The 17,755-nt window shown below is 46.8% G+C and overlaps 1 protein-coding gene across 5 annotated transcripts in view; it reads right to left on the bottom strand.

The window, feature by feature from the left end:
* LOC144782015 (adenosine deaminase domain-containing protein 2-like) overlaps positions 1–17,755 on the bottom strand; it is a 582,918-nt gene that overhangs the window by 184,636 nt on the left and 380,527 nt on the right. For all 5 annotated transcript variants that reach the window (XR_013601099.1, XM_078661127.1, XM_078661128.1 and 2 more), the window contains one exon: positions 11,374–11,608. Coding sequence is in view for 4 of the 5 variants with exons in the window: in XM_078661127.1 (XP_078517253.1) it covers positions 11,374–11,608 (235 nt within the window). In the remaining variant the exon portion in view is untranslated. The remainder of the gene's footprint in view (positions 1–11,373; positions 11,609–17,755) is intronic.

Genomic DNA, 17,755 nt, shown 5'->3' with positions numbered 1-17,755 from the left:
TCACAGAGGCAATACCGCCGGGCAAATATCGATTGCCCCCGACCCGCCTCAGGTTTTTACAATTGGCGTCCCAAGCGTGGGGCCCATCAGCGACTCGTGGATCCAGTGGGAGAGGTCCCGACGACAGAGTGAACGACTGCAACGATCGGGAGAGCTCTTGCCCAATAGACCCTCGTCTGGCAGCCGATCATCCGAACTTCACTAGTTCCGAACAGACCTCTCTCGAGTGATCTACGGTCCTGACTGGGGACCATCAGGAGTGCCGTGAGAAATACGAGAAAAAGAGGACGATCGGGCGCTGGATTCGGAAGACAAGAAACTGTCCACATGGTCCGGGTAAGGTCGTGTAATCACGACAAGTTGCGAAATAATTGCTTGATTGCTTGATTGTTCAAAAATACTAGTATTGCTCTTTTTATTTTATTTGGAGATTCACTGTCTACAAACGGAGAAACAACGGGCTCTCTCTCTTTGCAAGCAGTGGAGGATAGGTAGGGCAGCAACCGTGCTTATTTTTTCTCCCCCACTCAATAATTGCTTGAAACTGAACTGTTGTTCGCAAAACTATTGTTTCCTGGAGATTCCCTGTCTGCAAACAGGGAAGAGACCACCCTTTTTGCAGATAGTGAAAAGGGTAGGTAACGCAGATCTTTGCGGACCTACTCATTCTCCCCATTGTTATTTATTGGTCGTTTGGTTATTATCATTTTTTTTTGATCCATGAGGTATTCACTGCCTGCAAACAACGTCGAATAGAAATATTCTGTACGGTCTTTGCACCTAGTGATAAGATAGGCAGTGCTGACTTTTTAGTCCCTCGTTACGAGCCGTCATGTCTGTCTTCTCCCCACTGATAAATAGCCTGTTTAGCCCGGACCGCGTATTAGAGGTGGACCATATAGCTCCACTAGAAGGCACCCCTAATAAGGACATGTTCATAAACTATGGATTAGTCACCATAGCCTATAATAAATTGTGGCACAGGTATACCGAAGAGAGTCAAGACAAACAGTGGCCACTGACAGGATCCTTTGACCTTGATAAAATAGAAACGTTAGAAATAGCCCTTCGAAATAATAAGACAACGCCAATTATGCTCGACAGTCTCGGTATGTGGCGCAGAGAGGCTACGAAACGACAGAGAAAAGACGAGGACAAACCAAGTAGAGAAATATACCGACAGGACAACCCCAGGACACCGCTACCCACAACTTATCCCCCGACACTGTGCAAAAGACGACTAGACTTAGGGCCAGACCAATGCGCTTTCTGTAGGTATGTCGGACACTGGAAAGCCCAATGCCCGACTCTACTGAGCGTGAGTAAAGGCAAAGGGCCGACAGGAACGACAGACCGGCAGTACGGGAAAAAGCGCGAGACAAAGAAGAACCCGACTTACATAGACAGACCAGACAGAACCACCACGTTTGATTATGCCCGATGGCACAGATTTCGCCAGGAAAATCTCAGCGGCATGCTCAAGTTCTCCTAGGTCGGGCAACGTCAAGACAGGAACCCAGCCTCGTTTCAAATTCACAGACGGAAAGAGATAATTATGACCAATAACTGTTTTATATTCGTCTTGGGTCTTTGTATGTCGTACTTGTACTGTCCCCCGTCTGAGTTTGTGTGTATGTAATGTACAAATCTGCGTCATCCCTCTACACGTGTTTCCGTGTTACTCAACCTCTGTTAGCAGAAACTTAGCATAAAAGCAACCTTGAAAGAAAGAAATGGTAAAACAAAATCCGTAGACCATTAGTGAACTTGAACTTTTAATTTAGCACAACAAACAAGGAATAATAACGGTAAAAACTGTAGAAAAATGAAAGTCAAACAGAACATTCGCCCCCCCCCCATTCTGGAACCTTCCAAAGTTGGGCAGGGTTACGGCTACGCCCAACCAACGGCAACCCATATAAGGCGGGCCCGGCCGCCAACTCTTGGTCAGGAAATCTTAACGTATGGGGGAGCCGGAGGAGAGGCAGGAGCCAGCAGCCCGGGCTGTTGTAGGTAGTCCCGCCACATGTCCAGAGGAGAACGAGGCACCTTTTTTCCTTTTCTCTTCCGTAACAGCCGCAGCAGCTCTGGACGGCGGGATGTCCTGCACGTACCTCCACAACAATTTGTCCAAGTTGGGCTGGGAGGGAGAGGCGACGCGGACGAGCCTCTCCCACCTCCACCGGTAGGAGGTTTCCCAGCCCCCGGCCCGACGCCGAACACCCCCAGTCAGGCGATGGTGCCCATACTTCCACAGCACCGAACACACCATGGTGGCACCCCAGTACTTGCGCAGCACCGAACGTGCAATGGTGGCCATACTCCCACAGCACCGAGCACAGGTCTTGGGGAACACCGGATGTGGAGAAACCTTCATGCGGGGCGATGAAAAGGAGCGGCCTGGAGTGCACCGGGAGAAGGAGACGATGCGAACCAGTCTCCCTCGCCCCCCCAGGTGGGGGCATCACAGCTGCACCCCAGCCGAACGTCCCGCTTTCACAAAACAGAGACCTCTTCCTTTCACTCCGAAGGATCTCTCCCACTCTTGCAAACTCGACGAGTGGCGCCCCAGCAGGGCCTCAAAATGGCGTCTGGGTCCGCTGGAAGGCGGGCCCCGGCCACTAGAGTAACTTTGACCAGCAACATAACTCGAACATTTGCCCCCTGGAGCACGAGCCCCCATCTCCGACAGCGTCTCCGCAGCCTTGAAGATCCTACAAAGGTCCCCGGCGGAACCTTCGGCCTTTGCAGGTTTCCGGTAAGGGACGGCTGCCTTGACCGCCAACGAAACAAACATGACATTGCCACTCCTTCTGTTAGCATGAATTCTAGAACTGCCGAAAAGGACTCTGGTCCAAACTGCCAGTAATGGGAAACATTTCCCCCTGATGCTGCTTCCGGACTGAGCCGGCCCCGCCCAAAATGGCGCTGGTATCAATCGGAACTTACGAACACCTCGTGGTGTTCCTTCGCACTAATATAAACTTGATGTTCTAAGATTTTATATGATCCTTTGTACACTTGGCTAGAAAAGACAAGGAGAACTCACTCGACGAACAGTATGAAAGGATCCCCGTTACAAATGTTGATTACAAATGTACAAATGTATTATATTTTTTATAACTGATGTAAACCTCATTTACGACGTACACGTACGGTATGCATATAGGAAATCTGATTACAACCATTATGATTATGCTTCTAAATTATGAAAATAAATTCCCCCGAACCCCCAGCCAATTAATAGACGTTTTAGTCTCTTACAAATGAATGAGTAAAACTTTCCGATGTTTTTATTGCTGCAAACGACACCCCCCACTGTACGCACTTTAGCCATTGCCACGACCGGCCAAATACGACCGCACCCTCATAGTCCAAATGCTGAAATAATTTTGCAAAATAAAGTTTTTGAAACTATGAACGGGTATTGCATGCTTTATTTTAAAAATGTGGGATCGGTGGGAAAGTTCTTTTCTGTGCACCCTACTCTGCTCTCTCTTTAAGGTTAAAAGAAGATGGTTGCCCAGCCCTGGAGGACGGATCGGATCGACAACACGACACTCCGCCTTCAAAGTACGCGACTGACTCATGAACTCTCGCGTAGAGGAAGACCTTGACTTCCAAGGATGGGTAAAACGAACGGTGTAAATGAAGGAATGTAAAGGGAGGGTGAAATGAAATAATGTAAATGTTATAAAGTACAACGTTCCCAAGTACCAGGGAACGGAGCTGACCCAAGAACCGAAGAACCTTAGAACGCCACAGCGTCGAAAGAGGTTTGAGGATCCCGATAGTGAGATACATCCTTTGACTAGATACCTCGCACTAGGCCCCTCTGGTTTCCTTTTTACGTTTCCCCGCACACGACCTATATGGACACACTACCCCCCTCGACTCCAGAAACCACGTCCCCGGGGACCCTGCCCCGAGGAGGAAAGACGAGTAAGAGGTAAGTAAAGGTCTTATGAATCCATGTGTTTGAATATGCGCGAATGCTGTCTCCCCCACCCCCTTTTTCCTCCCTCTGCAGGTTACATCAGAGATTACAGCCAAGGTGTGGCGAAGATCTGAAGCCTTGCCATGTCTAATACACGAAGCGGACTAGCGCCGCAAGGTGGTGTCTAAGCACGCCTGCAAACTACTCACGTATCGAACAAACCCGAAAGAAATTAGCACAACCTGATAAAAAGTGATCACCCTTAAACCAGACCGGACGAATGAACCCATGTCACGTATGACGCGAAACTATGAGGGAATGTGTGTGTGTGACTGAGGCGTTGACCCAACTGGTCGAAGGACCGAGAATGCGAGAAAGTGCGACAACATGGTACCTCCTTTCTTCTTTCCTTTTTCTCAAAGCACGTCCCCTCTACCCTGTCTAATGCTCAAACTGCATGATTACAAGATTCTAACGCAGACCCGTGAATGCCCTTTACTGTGTAATGCACTAAATAGCCTTTTCTTGAATACACTGCCACCCTCTCTGTTGCACGTGTACTATTTAGTCTGCCGTTGCACTCTCTCTCTCTCTCTCTCTCTCTCTCTCTCTCTCTCTCTCTCTCTCTCTCTCCCTCTATTTTTGCACTCCCACTGTTCCGAGTGGTTAGCCCCGAAATTGGCAGACCGCCACCCCTAGCACACCACCTAATTGGCTTCAAATACCGTCAGTATTTGCACAAAAACTTGTCTTTAATGCAATCACCCTGAGGCCGCGTCGTTACCTCTCCTTTTCCGCTAGAAGTCAATGAACCCAGGTTGGGCCGTAAGGGAAAGGACAGGTAAGACGACAGAAGTTCCCTAATCTGGCCCGAAATAAGGGAACTACATGTCGACGGCTCCTATGGTATAAAACAAGGACCTCAGAATACGCGACCCTCCCCTCCCCGAATTGTCGCAATACCCAAACCAGAAAAATGACCACCCCTGCTACCCCCCCCCCTGTATCAGCCGCCCAAAAACTGGAATTATGAAACTACCCCTCATTTCCGGTTGTGAGAGATGGGTCGATTTATGCCCTTACCACAAGTTTCCTATGTCCCTGGTTGTTCCCCATAAAACCCCTGTCCTTCCTAATTAAGTAATCGGGCTGTAAAAGGTTACGTAGGATCCAGAGTGATGTTTTACAAGGTTAACAGACTAGTCCAAGGTAAAGAAATCATCGAAATGAACCCCGTAGTAGTTAGAAGGCAGGATGCATCGATAGAAAGGAAATGTTTAGCCATGTTCGCCTCTCGGCAAAATACCTGTGTAGTACCATGTTAACGTCTCACGAAGGTGGGTCGCCATCAGATGAACTGTCGTGACTGTAATAAATAATTGTAAAGGAAAGTCATAGTAAATCCAACAGGCCCGTCACCGATCATTCATATGCCAGTTGTGAACACTAAATAACGGGCATTTTTCATTCTTTGCCTGGAGCTGGGAGAGAAATAGACTCTTTTGATTATCTTCATCTGCAAATTCTCTAAAGACTGTCTTTTCAAACTTGTTTAAGGGTACTGCTGTTGGAGGAGAGAAGGACCGGATGTGGGAGCACGAGGCCTGACTGCAGACTAAGGAACACCTGCGACATTAGCCAAGGCGAGACCACGACAGAAAAGAGCTGCAGGACGAGACACTGTTTTCGACAGCATGAGAAGACAGGGTCGACCTGATGCCCCTGCTCAATGTCCAGTGTCTGTCGACAAGTCCCCGCTCTCTGAATTCGGTCACACGCCCGCCTGTTTGAAGTCTCTCGTTCCCCTAGTTTGTTCCTAATTTGGCCTTGCTCCATCCCCCTTTTCCTCTGACCTACCCTATGGACTGTTTTGAACGCCCTTCTTCCACCTGAACTTTCTGACAACCACCTCAAAGGACACAGGGCGGAAAGGACCTTTCCGACCAGAAACGCGAGGAAAGGGTCGTGCCCTGCAACGCAGAACTTAAAACAGAGCTGGACTTGTAGCTCCACCGCCGGTGCTCAACAGCGCCAACGAAAGGCAACAAAGAACAATGAGAACTCGAACATTTGACATCCTCAATCGCCGTTTCTGCTAGACCTCATTTCTCTCCCAGCCGCCATTGTATTGATCATGCTCCAATCCGAACCTGATATATATGTAATAACCTGCCAGTATGAAATATGCTTGCTGCTCTCGCTACAGAATCGTTTTCGTATTGCATTCCTATGACTTTCCTGCTAAACAAATTGATCAAAGTTTATCAAATAGGCCCACCTCCTAAAAACTAGAAATGTTAAAATGTATTGTTTACAACTCTTTTCCCTCTAGGGTTCCTACCGTTTCCTTTCTCATGCCCACCACAATAGAACCAAGTAGAAAAATGAACCAGCAAGATGTCTTGAATATGTTAAAGGGAGGACTGTTGAAAATTAGTACGTTTTGGTGAACATTATCTGCGCCATCTTGCCTCTCCCCCTGATGCCACACTTTTGTCGTGCGCGCCCGCCATTTTGTTAGATGCCCCGATCAGAACGAACCCTTTTGCATGCCGCTGGCCCCTGACATAGCCTTTCGCCTTCACTAAGCCTGCACGCTGACCGCCCCCTGCTTGCACCTGCCTTGAGTCATAAACCCCTCTTCGGCGCTGCTCTGCCCCAGGCCCTCATCCTGTTCCCAGCGCGACACCTCCCTGCTTCCCTTTCATGATCTCCGGCCCTTAGATGCAAACCCCCTTTTTCCCCGTGTGCCCGTTTTTTCTTCCCCGTTCCCAGGCCGACACCCAGCTCTGCCGATACCATCCCTTGCCCCTCCCCGTACAATAGAAAGCTTCCCCCATCAAAGGATCCCCGGGTTGATCAAAGCCCCCACTCCATGAGATCCGACCGAACCCCCCACATTCCGTGAATCGGCGGAATATCCAGCTGCGTGATACTCATCACCTGTTATGACTAGGGTGGGGATTTCAACTGTAAATGTGTGTGGGAACGGGCCCCAAAGGGGGATTCCGGGAATGTCTTTCCGTATATCAAAGCTTTGCCACATGTATGTAAACTGTAATAAAAACCACAAACACTGTATATAAGGGGCCAGGCCTCAAACATAAGTCAGAGCACCTCAGAACGATACCTTCTGTCCGTTTCGTTGTGTTCTCCTCCGGAGAGAATAAAAACCTTGTTTCCTGCTTTCCAGTCTCCAGCGCCTGCCTCTTCATTTGATTAAATAACTAGAGGGTCACAGAGGCAATACCGCCGGGCAAATATCGATTGCCCCCGACCCGCCTCAGGTTTTTACAACTTCTGAACTCCAGCATGGTTATTTCGAGGGTGCTTCAGCACCCCCACTCACATACTTCCAGTGCCTATGGCATTCATCAATTTTTGTAAAGAGCAAGACTCATCCCGAAGGGGATATCAAGACGCTGTGATAAGCCATTTAACACAGGAAAAAGTATTGTGTAAGGCAGAAATAGAATAAACACTATTTTGGAAAAAGCCAGGTTTTGAGCTACTTTCAGCATCCACGATAGTCATTAGAGCAGCAGAGAGGTAGAGGCAGTAAATTCCAATATGCTGTGGCTAGACAGGTGAAATAACTGCTCCAGTTCTTGCTTTTTCACTAGTTTCGTTTTAGCAAGGGCAAGAGTGAAGGATCTCAGACTTCTTGTGTGGGTTTAAAACTCCAATTTAGACCGGAGGATTACAGGACCGATGTTGTGAAGGGCTTTTATGCATTAGCCCTCAGATGAATAGGTAGTCAAAGCAGGGCTAAAGACAAGCAGAATCAGAGCTGGACCTATCTTGGTTGCAAAGAAGTTTAGCTGTCAAATTTTGAATAACCTGCAGGCAGGGAAAAAAGATGGTCAGACATCCTAAAGTACGGGCATTACCATAGTCCAATCTGCTTACCAAAAGGGCTTAGACTATGGTTCCTACGCCAATCGACTGAAATCCAGCGTAACAATTTTTAAAGACGTTGCAATAGACCATAACATTTGTCACAGGCAGTGATAACTTGCTCATACATTGTTAAAAACTCAACCAGGAACCCCAGATTTCTCACCGCTTTCTTTTGCTTTAGGGGTGGGTCCCAAGTACCATGGCCAACTGGGTGTTAAATTGAGGGAGAGGATTGTTTAAGGTATGCAATCGGTAAAGAGCCCGACCAAAATAAACACATTTTTAGACAGAACACTGCTCCTCACACACATTCTTGATGGATAAATTTATAGTATTTATTTATTTTATTTGCGGGTTTGTATAGCGCTAGGAATAGACTCCCGAAGGAGTATCTCCGCGCTCAAGACAGCAGGCAAGCAAATGTCCGGACACTCACACTGATATTCTAAAAAACATATGAATCAATTAGATAGTTTTTAAAGGATAGAACTTCAGCTAATTTTGTTTAAACAAAAAAGTTTTCAGTTGTTTTCTGAAAACGAGATGGTCGGAGCATTGTCTCAATAAGAGTGGAAGAGCGTTCCACAAGATCGGACCCACCACTGACAGAGCCTTACCACCCAGTCTAGTCCTGCTGATCTTGGGTACCCTCAACAGCAGCTGCTCACTTGACCCGAGTGTGCGTGTAGGAACATATGGTACAAATTTATTAGCCAAATAGGCCGGTCCTAAATCATGTAAAAGATGAAAGCGGCCTCCCTGCATCCAACGTTGTCCCGTGGATGCAGGGAGGCCGCTTTCATCTACAAAGGTCTGTCAAGCATGTTAACCTGTACAGCGCCATTGCCACTATATACCAGACCCCTGAGGAAGGGTCCTTTGTTTTCGTGACCCGAAATGCATTGGGCTTTTGGGAGGATTGAGAAATGAATTTAACACTGAGAAGACATCAGTAAAATTATGAATATTCAAAAGATGAAAATAAAATTTTGAAACCTCATAAACATGAAGTAATCTTTTTGGATCACAACGAGATGAAACAGTAAAGGAACTGACTGTTCCATGTAATATTTAGCGCGCATCTTGTGAGTACGTGTTGCTCACTCCAGTTTTCTAGTATTTCAAGGCACGGGTTGACTACGTGCGACAGATGCAGCGCAAACATGAATGTGTGAAAATTTTGGACAACAGTTTATAAAATATTTTGAGTGCACAGGGGTAACACAGATTTGACTCACATGGAGTGCAGCCAGAAAGGGCAAAAAAAAAAAAAAAAAAAAAAAAAAAAAAAGAGAAAGAGGTCCCACAAAGCAAGCACTTACGGAAGAATACATGGAGTCAGAGAGCTGGTAATAAGGTAATAATGCAGAGTGTGTGGAAGGGAGCAAAGGGGTGAATTTTAGACCGTGGGGGCGGTGGGACAAAATAAACCTGGGGTGCAGGGAGGGGAAAGGAACAAGGATCTCATGGGGTAGGTGGCGGGTTAGGGTATCAAATAGGAAGAGCAGCTCACAAGGGAGAAAGTGAGTGGTGAAGCAACAGAGTGCGGGGGAGAAAGGGTATTTGGGTGAGAAACAGTACCAGTGTCAGTGCTGTAAAACACATGAACTCTCATTGCCAACCATTGGCAAACAATGGTTGGGCACCAACTCTCCTGCAAGTTTTTGGTATGGTCCACAAGATGATTTTGCCCCTATATAGACTGTAAAAGCTGTCTGGTAGGAGAGACTTAAACATGCATGTCAGAAATTAACAACAAAGAAAAGTTTGCATTACTAGCAAGATCTCTAAATAAATTACAGTTAGGATTTCCTGTTGTCAGACCATATTACTGAGAAATTCCTGTTGTGTATTTTCAATGTTTTTTAAATTGGTGGAATTCAGTGTCTTTCAAATTAGTGGAATTCAGTGTCTATCAGTGCTTGCAAATACAGATGAAAGAATACATTGATGACAAGAATTCTAAATTTACACAAACAATTTTGTGGCTCACAACTTCATTATTTGTACCATTTTAGCTGTGCACTGTGTCCTCCATAGGAGGCCATTAGTTCCATGCAGGCATTAGATAAGTGTGCAACAGAAGGGACCTGTAATTGTATCTTGGTTTCACTAACCAGGTTTGGGATCCCCAAGAAGGCTAGTGTGCAATCTCCCAAAATCGTACTGGGCACACCAGCAAGGGACCAAACCCCTTGGTCACTATACTGCAATGTTTTGAATAGCATGGGTCCTTTGAGGGAGTTTAAGGGCACTTGCTGAGCAGGCTCCTCCTCACTTTTTACAGGTCCATTCTACTTTTAAGTCATTTGAAATGGAATAGATTTTGTTTAATCGGAGCCTTATAGGGCAGAGGTACCAGTGGTTGCTGGACTGCTTGTTCTGAATGAGGCAGGGGGTAAAAGCACCTCTTTACGTAAGTGAAGCCACCAAGTCATCTTTTGCAGACGCAGGTCACCAGCATGTTTTAATCTTCAGAGAAAAGATGCGGTCCCACAATGCGCGAGAAGGCAAGCAAATTTGGAGAAGTAAACCGAACAAAGGGCTGAGAGAAATCAATAGTAATAACTAAATTGGTTCAGTTCCCATCACAAATGCATGCACAATCCAAGCACCATAAAGTCACAAAAAACAGGGGGCTGGGAATACCATTTAGTAACAGAGCATTGATTTAATAGCTCTCACGTGCCCCTCATTTTAAGTCCTGAAACAAGCAGATTAGAGACATGAACCTCCACAATAATCATCCTGACAATCACATTTTATTAATAGAGGGGACATTTAAATGTAATATGACCCCGAATTCATCTATGACAGGTTGGTGCTATGCATTCCAGCATCGAAGACAAGAGCCAGGAGCACTGGGCTCTGTATGTATGCATTGGACCTGTTTTTTGACGGACGAGCTGCTCGGGCAGGAGATTAGATTTAGAGGGCTTGGGACTTATCTGGAAATTATAGAGCTTTATTTTGTGGAAAGGAGGGCTTTCTAACCCAGGAAAGAAAATTGAAGCGGACCAATAAACCACACACCGCAATACTGAGATGACAACTGTGCACACACACTAGCACCCATTCTGCTGAGAGGTCGCAAGCTATAGTAATCACACCTTCCATTCCGAACTTGGGTGAAGTGCAAGAATTCGTCTAATGCCACCATGATGAACAGCAAAAAAAATATCCTCCTAACCTTCAACAGGGCAAAGATTTACTTGCTTTGACCCATGACAAACTGCCTCTGTTAGTGAGTTCTTACCATCTTGCGGCTCCCTAGGAATGCAGTGTCTAATGCCAGCTACACAAGTGTGCTTCACTATTTTTATATTTTAGATTATAAGAGACACTTGCCAGTTGTACAAGAAGGTATCCCTAAGATCTGAAAACAAATGAGGGACGGACAGAAGATGGGTAGATGTTTCAAATACAAGCTGTACTATATGAACATCAATCTTATCAAGCTTTATAAAACTATAATTAAGTAATCACACGACACTCCTAACAATGACATCCACACCTCCCACAGCTGTGTAACTAACTTATCTGTGACTTTTCCAGTGGTTCCATCCACAATTTCCAGGGTTTTATCATTCTTGGACCAATTGAGGCTGATTGTACGACAGCTTGGATCACAGTGCGGAGTGGAGACCTGTGGACCAATGTAGACATGGATATGGTTGGAGAAGTAACCCCTGGACATCCTGATGTTCTCATATGGCTGCAGCCGTTCGTTAATGACCCTGCTCAGATTGTGGCTATCGACTTGCATGACACCTGCATGTAAACATAAAGAGGTTATTAAACCCAGGATCTAGGTCTTTGGGGCATAGGAAATTGATTGCACTGGTCACAGTGCACACAAAACAAATACATTTATAATGCGAATACATCCAACAAGAGCAGTATTTGCGCTCTACCCGGCCGCACAGGCGTTAATTCCATAGTATAAATACATTCACACTCAACCTTCGAATGGTTCTACTGCTCAGAAACCATAAATTCAACTTAACAAATATATGTAAAAAGGGAGCACTTAGAAAGTCCAAAATAATTTTCTAATCCCTGATGAAGCCCCTGTTTGGGACGAAATGCGTTGACTAGGCTACTGTTGGATTTTGTAAAGAATAAGTTTGCTTTGAAATAATCATTTCTTGGCTCCTGCAGGATATTGAAATCTAGGAGAAGAATCTCAGTGTTTGAATGATCGCTACATCAGGCCAAATTTGTAATAATACTTACTTGGCTTCCCAAGCAATATTTGAGCATTGGCTGGACCTGAAGGAATATGCTACTTACCAGTATGCATCTGTTCTTGGCATGTAGGGCTGCTGACATTCATATCTGTGCAGAGATCGCCGCTTAGTGTTGGGTCTGGATGATTACACTTTGTTGTCTTGGAATAGTCTTATATCACGAGATAGGTGACTCGTCCCCTGAACTACAGTGCGCATGGGCATCTTCTCCATCCTCAGATTGTTTTTCGCCATTGTGGCAGAGATAGAGATAGTAAAGTAAGAGATGGCCATGCCAGAGATAATGCTGCAGCTGCGACAGGCACCGGGGAGGAGGGCGGGCGATATGAATGTCAGCAGCCCTACATGCCAAGAACAGATGTATACTGCTAAGTAGCATATTCCGTTCGAGGCATGTGGGCTGCTGAATTCATATCTGTGCATAGAGTGTATAGCAGTATCTCCTCTAGCGGTGGTTACCTGTGCCAGCTGCAGCAGTTTCAAAAAGAATTTTGAGGACAGCCTGGCCTACAGCAGCTTGCTGTTTTGCTTGAACATCTACACAGTAGTGTTTTGTGAAAGTGTGTATGGTGGTCCATGTGGCTGCCTTACAGGTGTCTTCAAGAGGAATATTTCCTAGGAAAGCCATGGATGCCCCCATTTTTCTTGTAGAGTGTGCTCTTGGGGAGACGGTTAAAGTGCGTTTTGCCTTTTGATAACATATTTGAATGCATTTAACTATCCAGCTGGCTATTCCTGACTTTGAAATAGGATTTCCTTTGTGTTGTGGTGCAAAAGCAACAAATAGTTGTTTTGTCTTTCTAAACGATTTAGTTCTGTCCACATAATAAAGTAGAGCTCTTTTTACATCTAATGTGTGTAGGGCTCTCTCAGCTACTGACTGTGGATTTTGAAAGAATACTGGCAGTTCTATTGATTGATTGATATGGAAGTTGGATACGACCTTAGGCATGAACTTAGGGTTTGTTCTAAGAACCACCCTGTTGGCATGTACTTGCATGAAAGGTTCTTGAATTGTCAGTGCTCGTAATTCGCTCACTCTTCTGAGTGAGGTAATGGCAACCAAGAATGCAACCTTCCACGTTAAGAATTGTAGTTCGCATGAGTGTAGAGGTTCGAAAGGAGGTCCCATGAGTCTGGTAAGCATTACATTTAGATTCCAGACTGGGGAAGGGGGGTGTCTTGGAGGGATCACCCTTTTCAAACCCTCCATGAAGGCTTTGATTGCTGGTACTCTAAACAGTGAAAGGTGTTGCCTGTTTTGAAGGTATAGCAGCGAGGTGTAGTCGTATAGAAGAGTATGCTAAGTTACATCTTTGTAGATGCAGCAGGTAACATATAATGTTTTGTATGGAAGCGTCTAATGGGTTGATTTGGTTATTGTTGCAGTAAATAACAAATCTCTTCCATTTAGCTGCATAGCACGCTCGTGTGGTTGGTCGTCTTGCCTCCCTAATGATGTTCATGCAGTCTGGGGGCAAATTAAGGTATCCAAACTCTAAGACCTCAGGAGCCAGATCGCTAGGTTCATCTGATTGGGATATGGGTGTCTGATTTCTCCATGGTTCTGAGTTAGAAGATGGGGTGCAAGGCACAGTCTTTGATGAGGAACTACTGAAAGTTCTAGGAACGTTGTGTACCAAGGTTGTCTCGCCTATGTGGGAGCAACTAGGATTAGCGTGAGTGAGTGTTGCCGCAGTTTGCGTGCCACCAGCGGGATCAGCGGTGCTGGGGGAAAAGCGTACGCAAATCTGCCTGACCAGTTCATCCATATCGCATTGCCCTGTGACAACGGATGAGGGAACCTCGTGGCAAAGTACTGCCATTTGGAGTTTTGTTTTGTGGCAAACAGGTCTATCTCTGGGTGACCCCACTCTTCGAAGAATGGCTGGAGAACTTGGGGGTTAATCTCCCATTCATGTAGTTGTTGGCTGTGCCTGCTGAGCAGGTCGGCTATCTAATTGTCCTTCCCTGGAAGGTGTTCTGCTAGGAGAAAAATGTTTTTTTGAATCGCCCACCTCCATATGCTTTGTGCCAGATGGGACAGCTGTGGAGAGTTCGTTCCTCCCTGTTTCTGGATATAGATTGCGGTCATGTTGTCCGTCCGGATCAACACCGTCTTGCTGTACAAGTATTTCTGAAATGCTTTCAGGGCTAGGAATATCGCTAGCAACTCTAGTTGGTTGATATGCAGCTTCTTCTGTTTGGTTGTCCAGAGCCCTTGTACTGTGTATTGAAGGAGATGGGCTCCCCAGCCTGTCAGTGATGCGTCCGCTGTTAGTACTAGTTGTGGAACCGGCTCTTGGAACAGTCGCCCCTTGGAAAGGTTTTGTGGGTTCCACCACTACAGAGAGTTGTGAGCGCGACTGTCTACCAACACTAGATCTTTTAGTTCTCCTCAAGCCTGGTTCCATTGCCGTGCTAGGCATTCTTGTAATGGACGCATTTGAAGTCTGGCATGGGGGACAATGAATATGCAGGAGGCCATCATGCCAATGAGCTGCATAAAGACTCGAGCTGGCAGAGAGTGTTGTGGCAGGAATTTGCGAATGAGTATCTGCATGCTGGCTATCCTTGCTTAGTTTGGATATGCCTTTGCCACTGAGGTGTTTATAGTGGCTCCCAGATTATGCTGTGTGTGGGATGGTTGCAGATGCGATTTTGGGTAGTTGATTGAAAACCCTAGGCTGTGTAGCAACTGAAGTGTTTGAGACGTGTGTGTTGCACACTGTTGGTACGATTTTGCTTGTATTAGCCAACCGTCCAGATAAGGGTACACATGGATGTGTTGCCTTCTGAGATGTGCTGCCACTGTCGCTAAGCATTTTGTACACACTCTTGAAGCCGTGGTAACCCCGAAGGGCAAAACCTTGAATTGGTAGTGTTGATCTTCTAGTGTGAACCTGAGATATTTTCTGTGGGCTGGATGGATGGGTATGTGAAAATACGCATCTTTGCGGTCCAGTGTTGCTAGGAAATCTCCTTGTTGTAGCAACGGGAGCATTTGCTGTAGTGTTATCATATGGAAGTGCTCCGATAGTATATATTGATTGAGGGGTCTGAGGTCCAATATTGGTCTGAGGGAACCGTCCTTCTTGGGAATAAGGAAGTATAGGGAGTATACTCCTGTCCCTTGCTGGTGGAAAGGGACATGCTCTATGGCCCCCTATTCCAGCATGCATTTCACCTCTTGTTGGAGCAGGGTGATGTGTTCCGTGGACATAGGACGATGTCTGGGTGGTATGTTTGGTGGTGTACAAGTCAGTTCTAGGCAATAACCAAACTGGATAATTTCTCTCACCCACCTGTCCGTGGTAATTGCTTGCCAGACAGGTCGGAACTGTTGGAGTCTGCCTCCGACCGGTGTTAGGTGGTCTGGAGGTAGCGTGAAGAAGTCACTGTTTTGTGGCAGTGGAGGGTCTGGTGTTATTGCCTCCATATCTTTGCCTGGTCGTCTGATGGATCTGGGTGGAAGAGTTCTTCCTCTACAGTCCTAGGTTGAGTGTTAGACTTTTTTGGGTCGGTAACACCTTGGTTTTCGACGACTTTTGGTGGTTTATTGCTCTTCTTCGGCTCGGGCCCTTTTTTCGGGTCGACAAGTGATTTGGGGGTCGACCGGAAATTTCGGCTCGACACGTTTCTTGTGCTCTGCAGGCTTTTTTGGTTGAGTGTCCTTTTCCGAGTCGATGTTCTTTTTCGGATCGACTGGTGTCTTCGGAGCACTTATCTTTGGGTCGATTTTGGAACAGTAGGCTTGTTCGGGTCGGCGACCTTCTTTGGTTCGGCGCCCTTCGGCTGCGTGCCTTTGTTCGGTTCGACTACCTTTTCGGGGTCGACAGTTTTTGGCTGAGCGGCCTTCTTGTGGTCGACAGTCTTCTTTGGCTCTACGCTTTTGGGCTGTACGGCCTTTTTCGGTTCGACGCCCTTCGGGTCGACGACCTTTTTCGGCTCTGGAACCATCTTCGGGACGATGGTACTGGGCCCTGGGGTCTCTGAAGGTTTCGGTTTCGATTTTGGAGCCGAGCCGGGTGGCGGGGCTGGCGAAACTTTATGATCTTGGCTAAGGCATTTTGGCGATGCCTCGACCGGAGCCTTTGGTAATGGGCTTATTGGTGTCAGGGGCAGAGTACTCACGATTTGCCCCGGTGGGATCTCATCATCGGAGTCCGAGTATTCCTCGACGGTGACGATCTCTAGGTCCGAGTCTGGAGCTTCCGGTAGGTCCTGGTCATCATCGAAGATGTTGTCCGGTTCCGGTGCCTGTCGCTGCATCTCTTGCCTAGCGGCCCGTCGGATCCGTATTGTTTTCTTCGACCGAAACTGGGCGCAGGCCGGGCAGGTTTCTTCCCTATGGTCTGGGGAAAGGCACTTGTTGCATACTGAGTGTTTGTCAGTATGTGGGAACTTGGGAGTGGCATTGTGGGCACCTTTTAAACGGGCTTCTTTCCATCGACGGTAGGCTCACGTGGCGTCGAAAAGGCCCAACGGCCCGCGTCAACGACCGAGTCGAGATGGAAAGATGGATCGAGTAGAGAGGTACCGAACGAGACCAACACCGTCGAAGTCGAAGGCCTTTTGGCCTTTAGAAAAGTTTTGTTTTCGATTCCGAAGTTGGATTATAGGAGTTAGCAACCGAATGGCGGAAAAAAACAATCTGAGGATGGAGAAGATGCCCATGCGCACTGTAGTCCATGGGAGGAGTCACCCATCTCGTGATACTTCGAAGACTCTTCCAAGACAACAACGTGCAATCATCCGGACCCAACACTAGGCGGCGATCTATGCACAGATTGAATATGCTACTTACCAGTATGCATCTGTTCTTGGCATGTAGGGCTGCTAACATTCATATCTTAGCATTAGATCGCCGCCTAGTGTTGGGCTCGGATGATCGCACATTGTTGTCCTGGAAGAGTCTTCGAAATATCCTGAGATAGGTGGCTCCTCCCCTGGACTACAGTGCGCATGGGCATCGGCTCCATCCCCAGATTGTTTTTCACCATTGTGGCAGAAGATGGAGTGAAAAGTGTAAAGGATGTCCATGCTAATGAATAAATACAATAGTATATCTGCAGCTGCGACAGGCACCGGGGAGGAGGGCGGGCGATATGAATGTTAGCAGCCCTACATGCCAAGAACAGATGCATACTGGTAAGTAGCATATTCAGTTCGAGGCATGTGGGCTGCTAAATTCATATCTTAGCATAGAATACATAGCAGTCCCTCCATCAGCGGCGGTTGCCCGTGCCAGCTGCAGAAACCTGAAAAAGTGTCTTCAGAACAGCCTGTCCTACAGCAGCTTGCTGCTTGGAATGCACATCAACACAGTAGTGTTTTGTAAAGGTATGTGGTGTAACCCACGTGGCTGCTCTGCAAATATCCTCTAAAGGAATGTTCCCTAGGAAAGCCATGGATGCCCCCAGTTTGCGGGTGGAGTGCGCTCTGGGGGGTATTGTTAAAGTGCGCTTGGCTTTTTGATAACATATCTGGATGCACTTAACAATCCATCTGGCTATCCCTGCCTTGGAAATCGGGTTGCCTTTGTGTTGTGGTGCGAAGGCAACAAAGAGTTGTTTTGTTTTTCTAAAGGGTTGTGTTCTGTCTATGTAGTACATCAACGCCCTCCGTACATCTAAGGTATGGAGCATTCTTTCCGCCACCGTTTGCG

Source organism: Lissotriton helveticus, chromosome 9 (assembly GCF_964261635.1).
Source record: "Lissotriton helveticus chromosome 9, aLisHel1.1, whole genome shotgun sequence".
NCBI classification, from domain to species: domain Eukaryota; kingdom Metazoa; phylum Chordata; class Amphibia; order Caudata; family Salamandridae; genus Lissotriton; species Lissotriton helveticus.
Note: the sequence above shows the minus strand (reverse complement) of the source record. Positions and strands in the feature narration are given on the sequence as shown.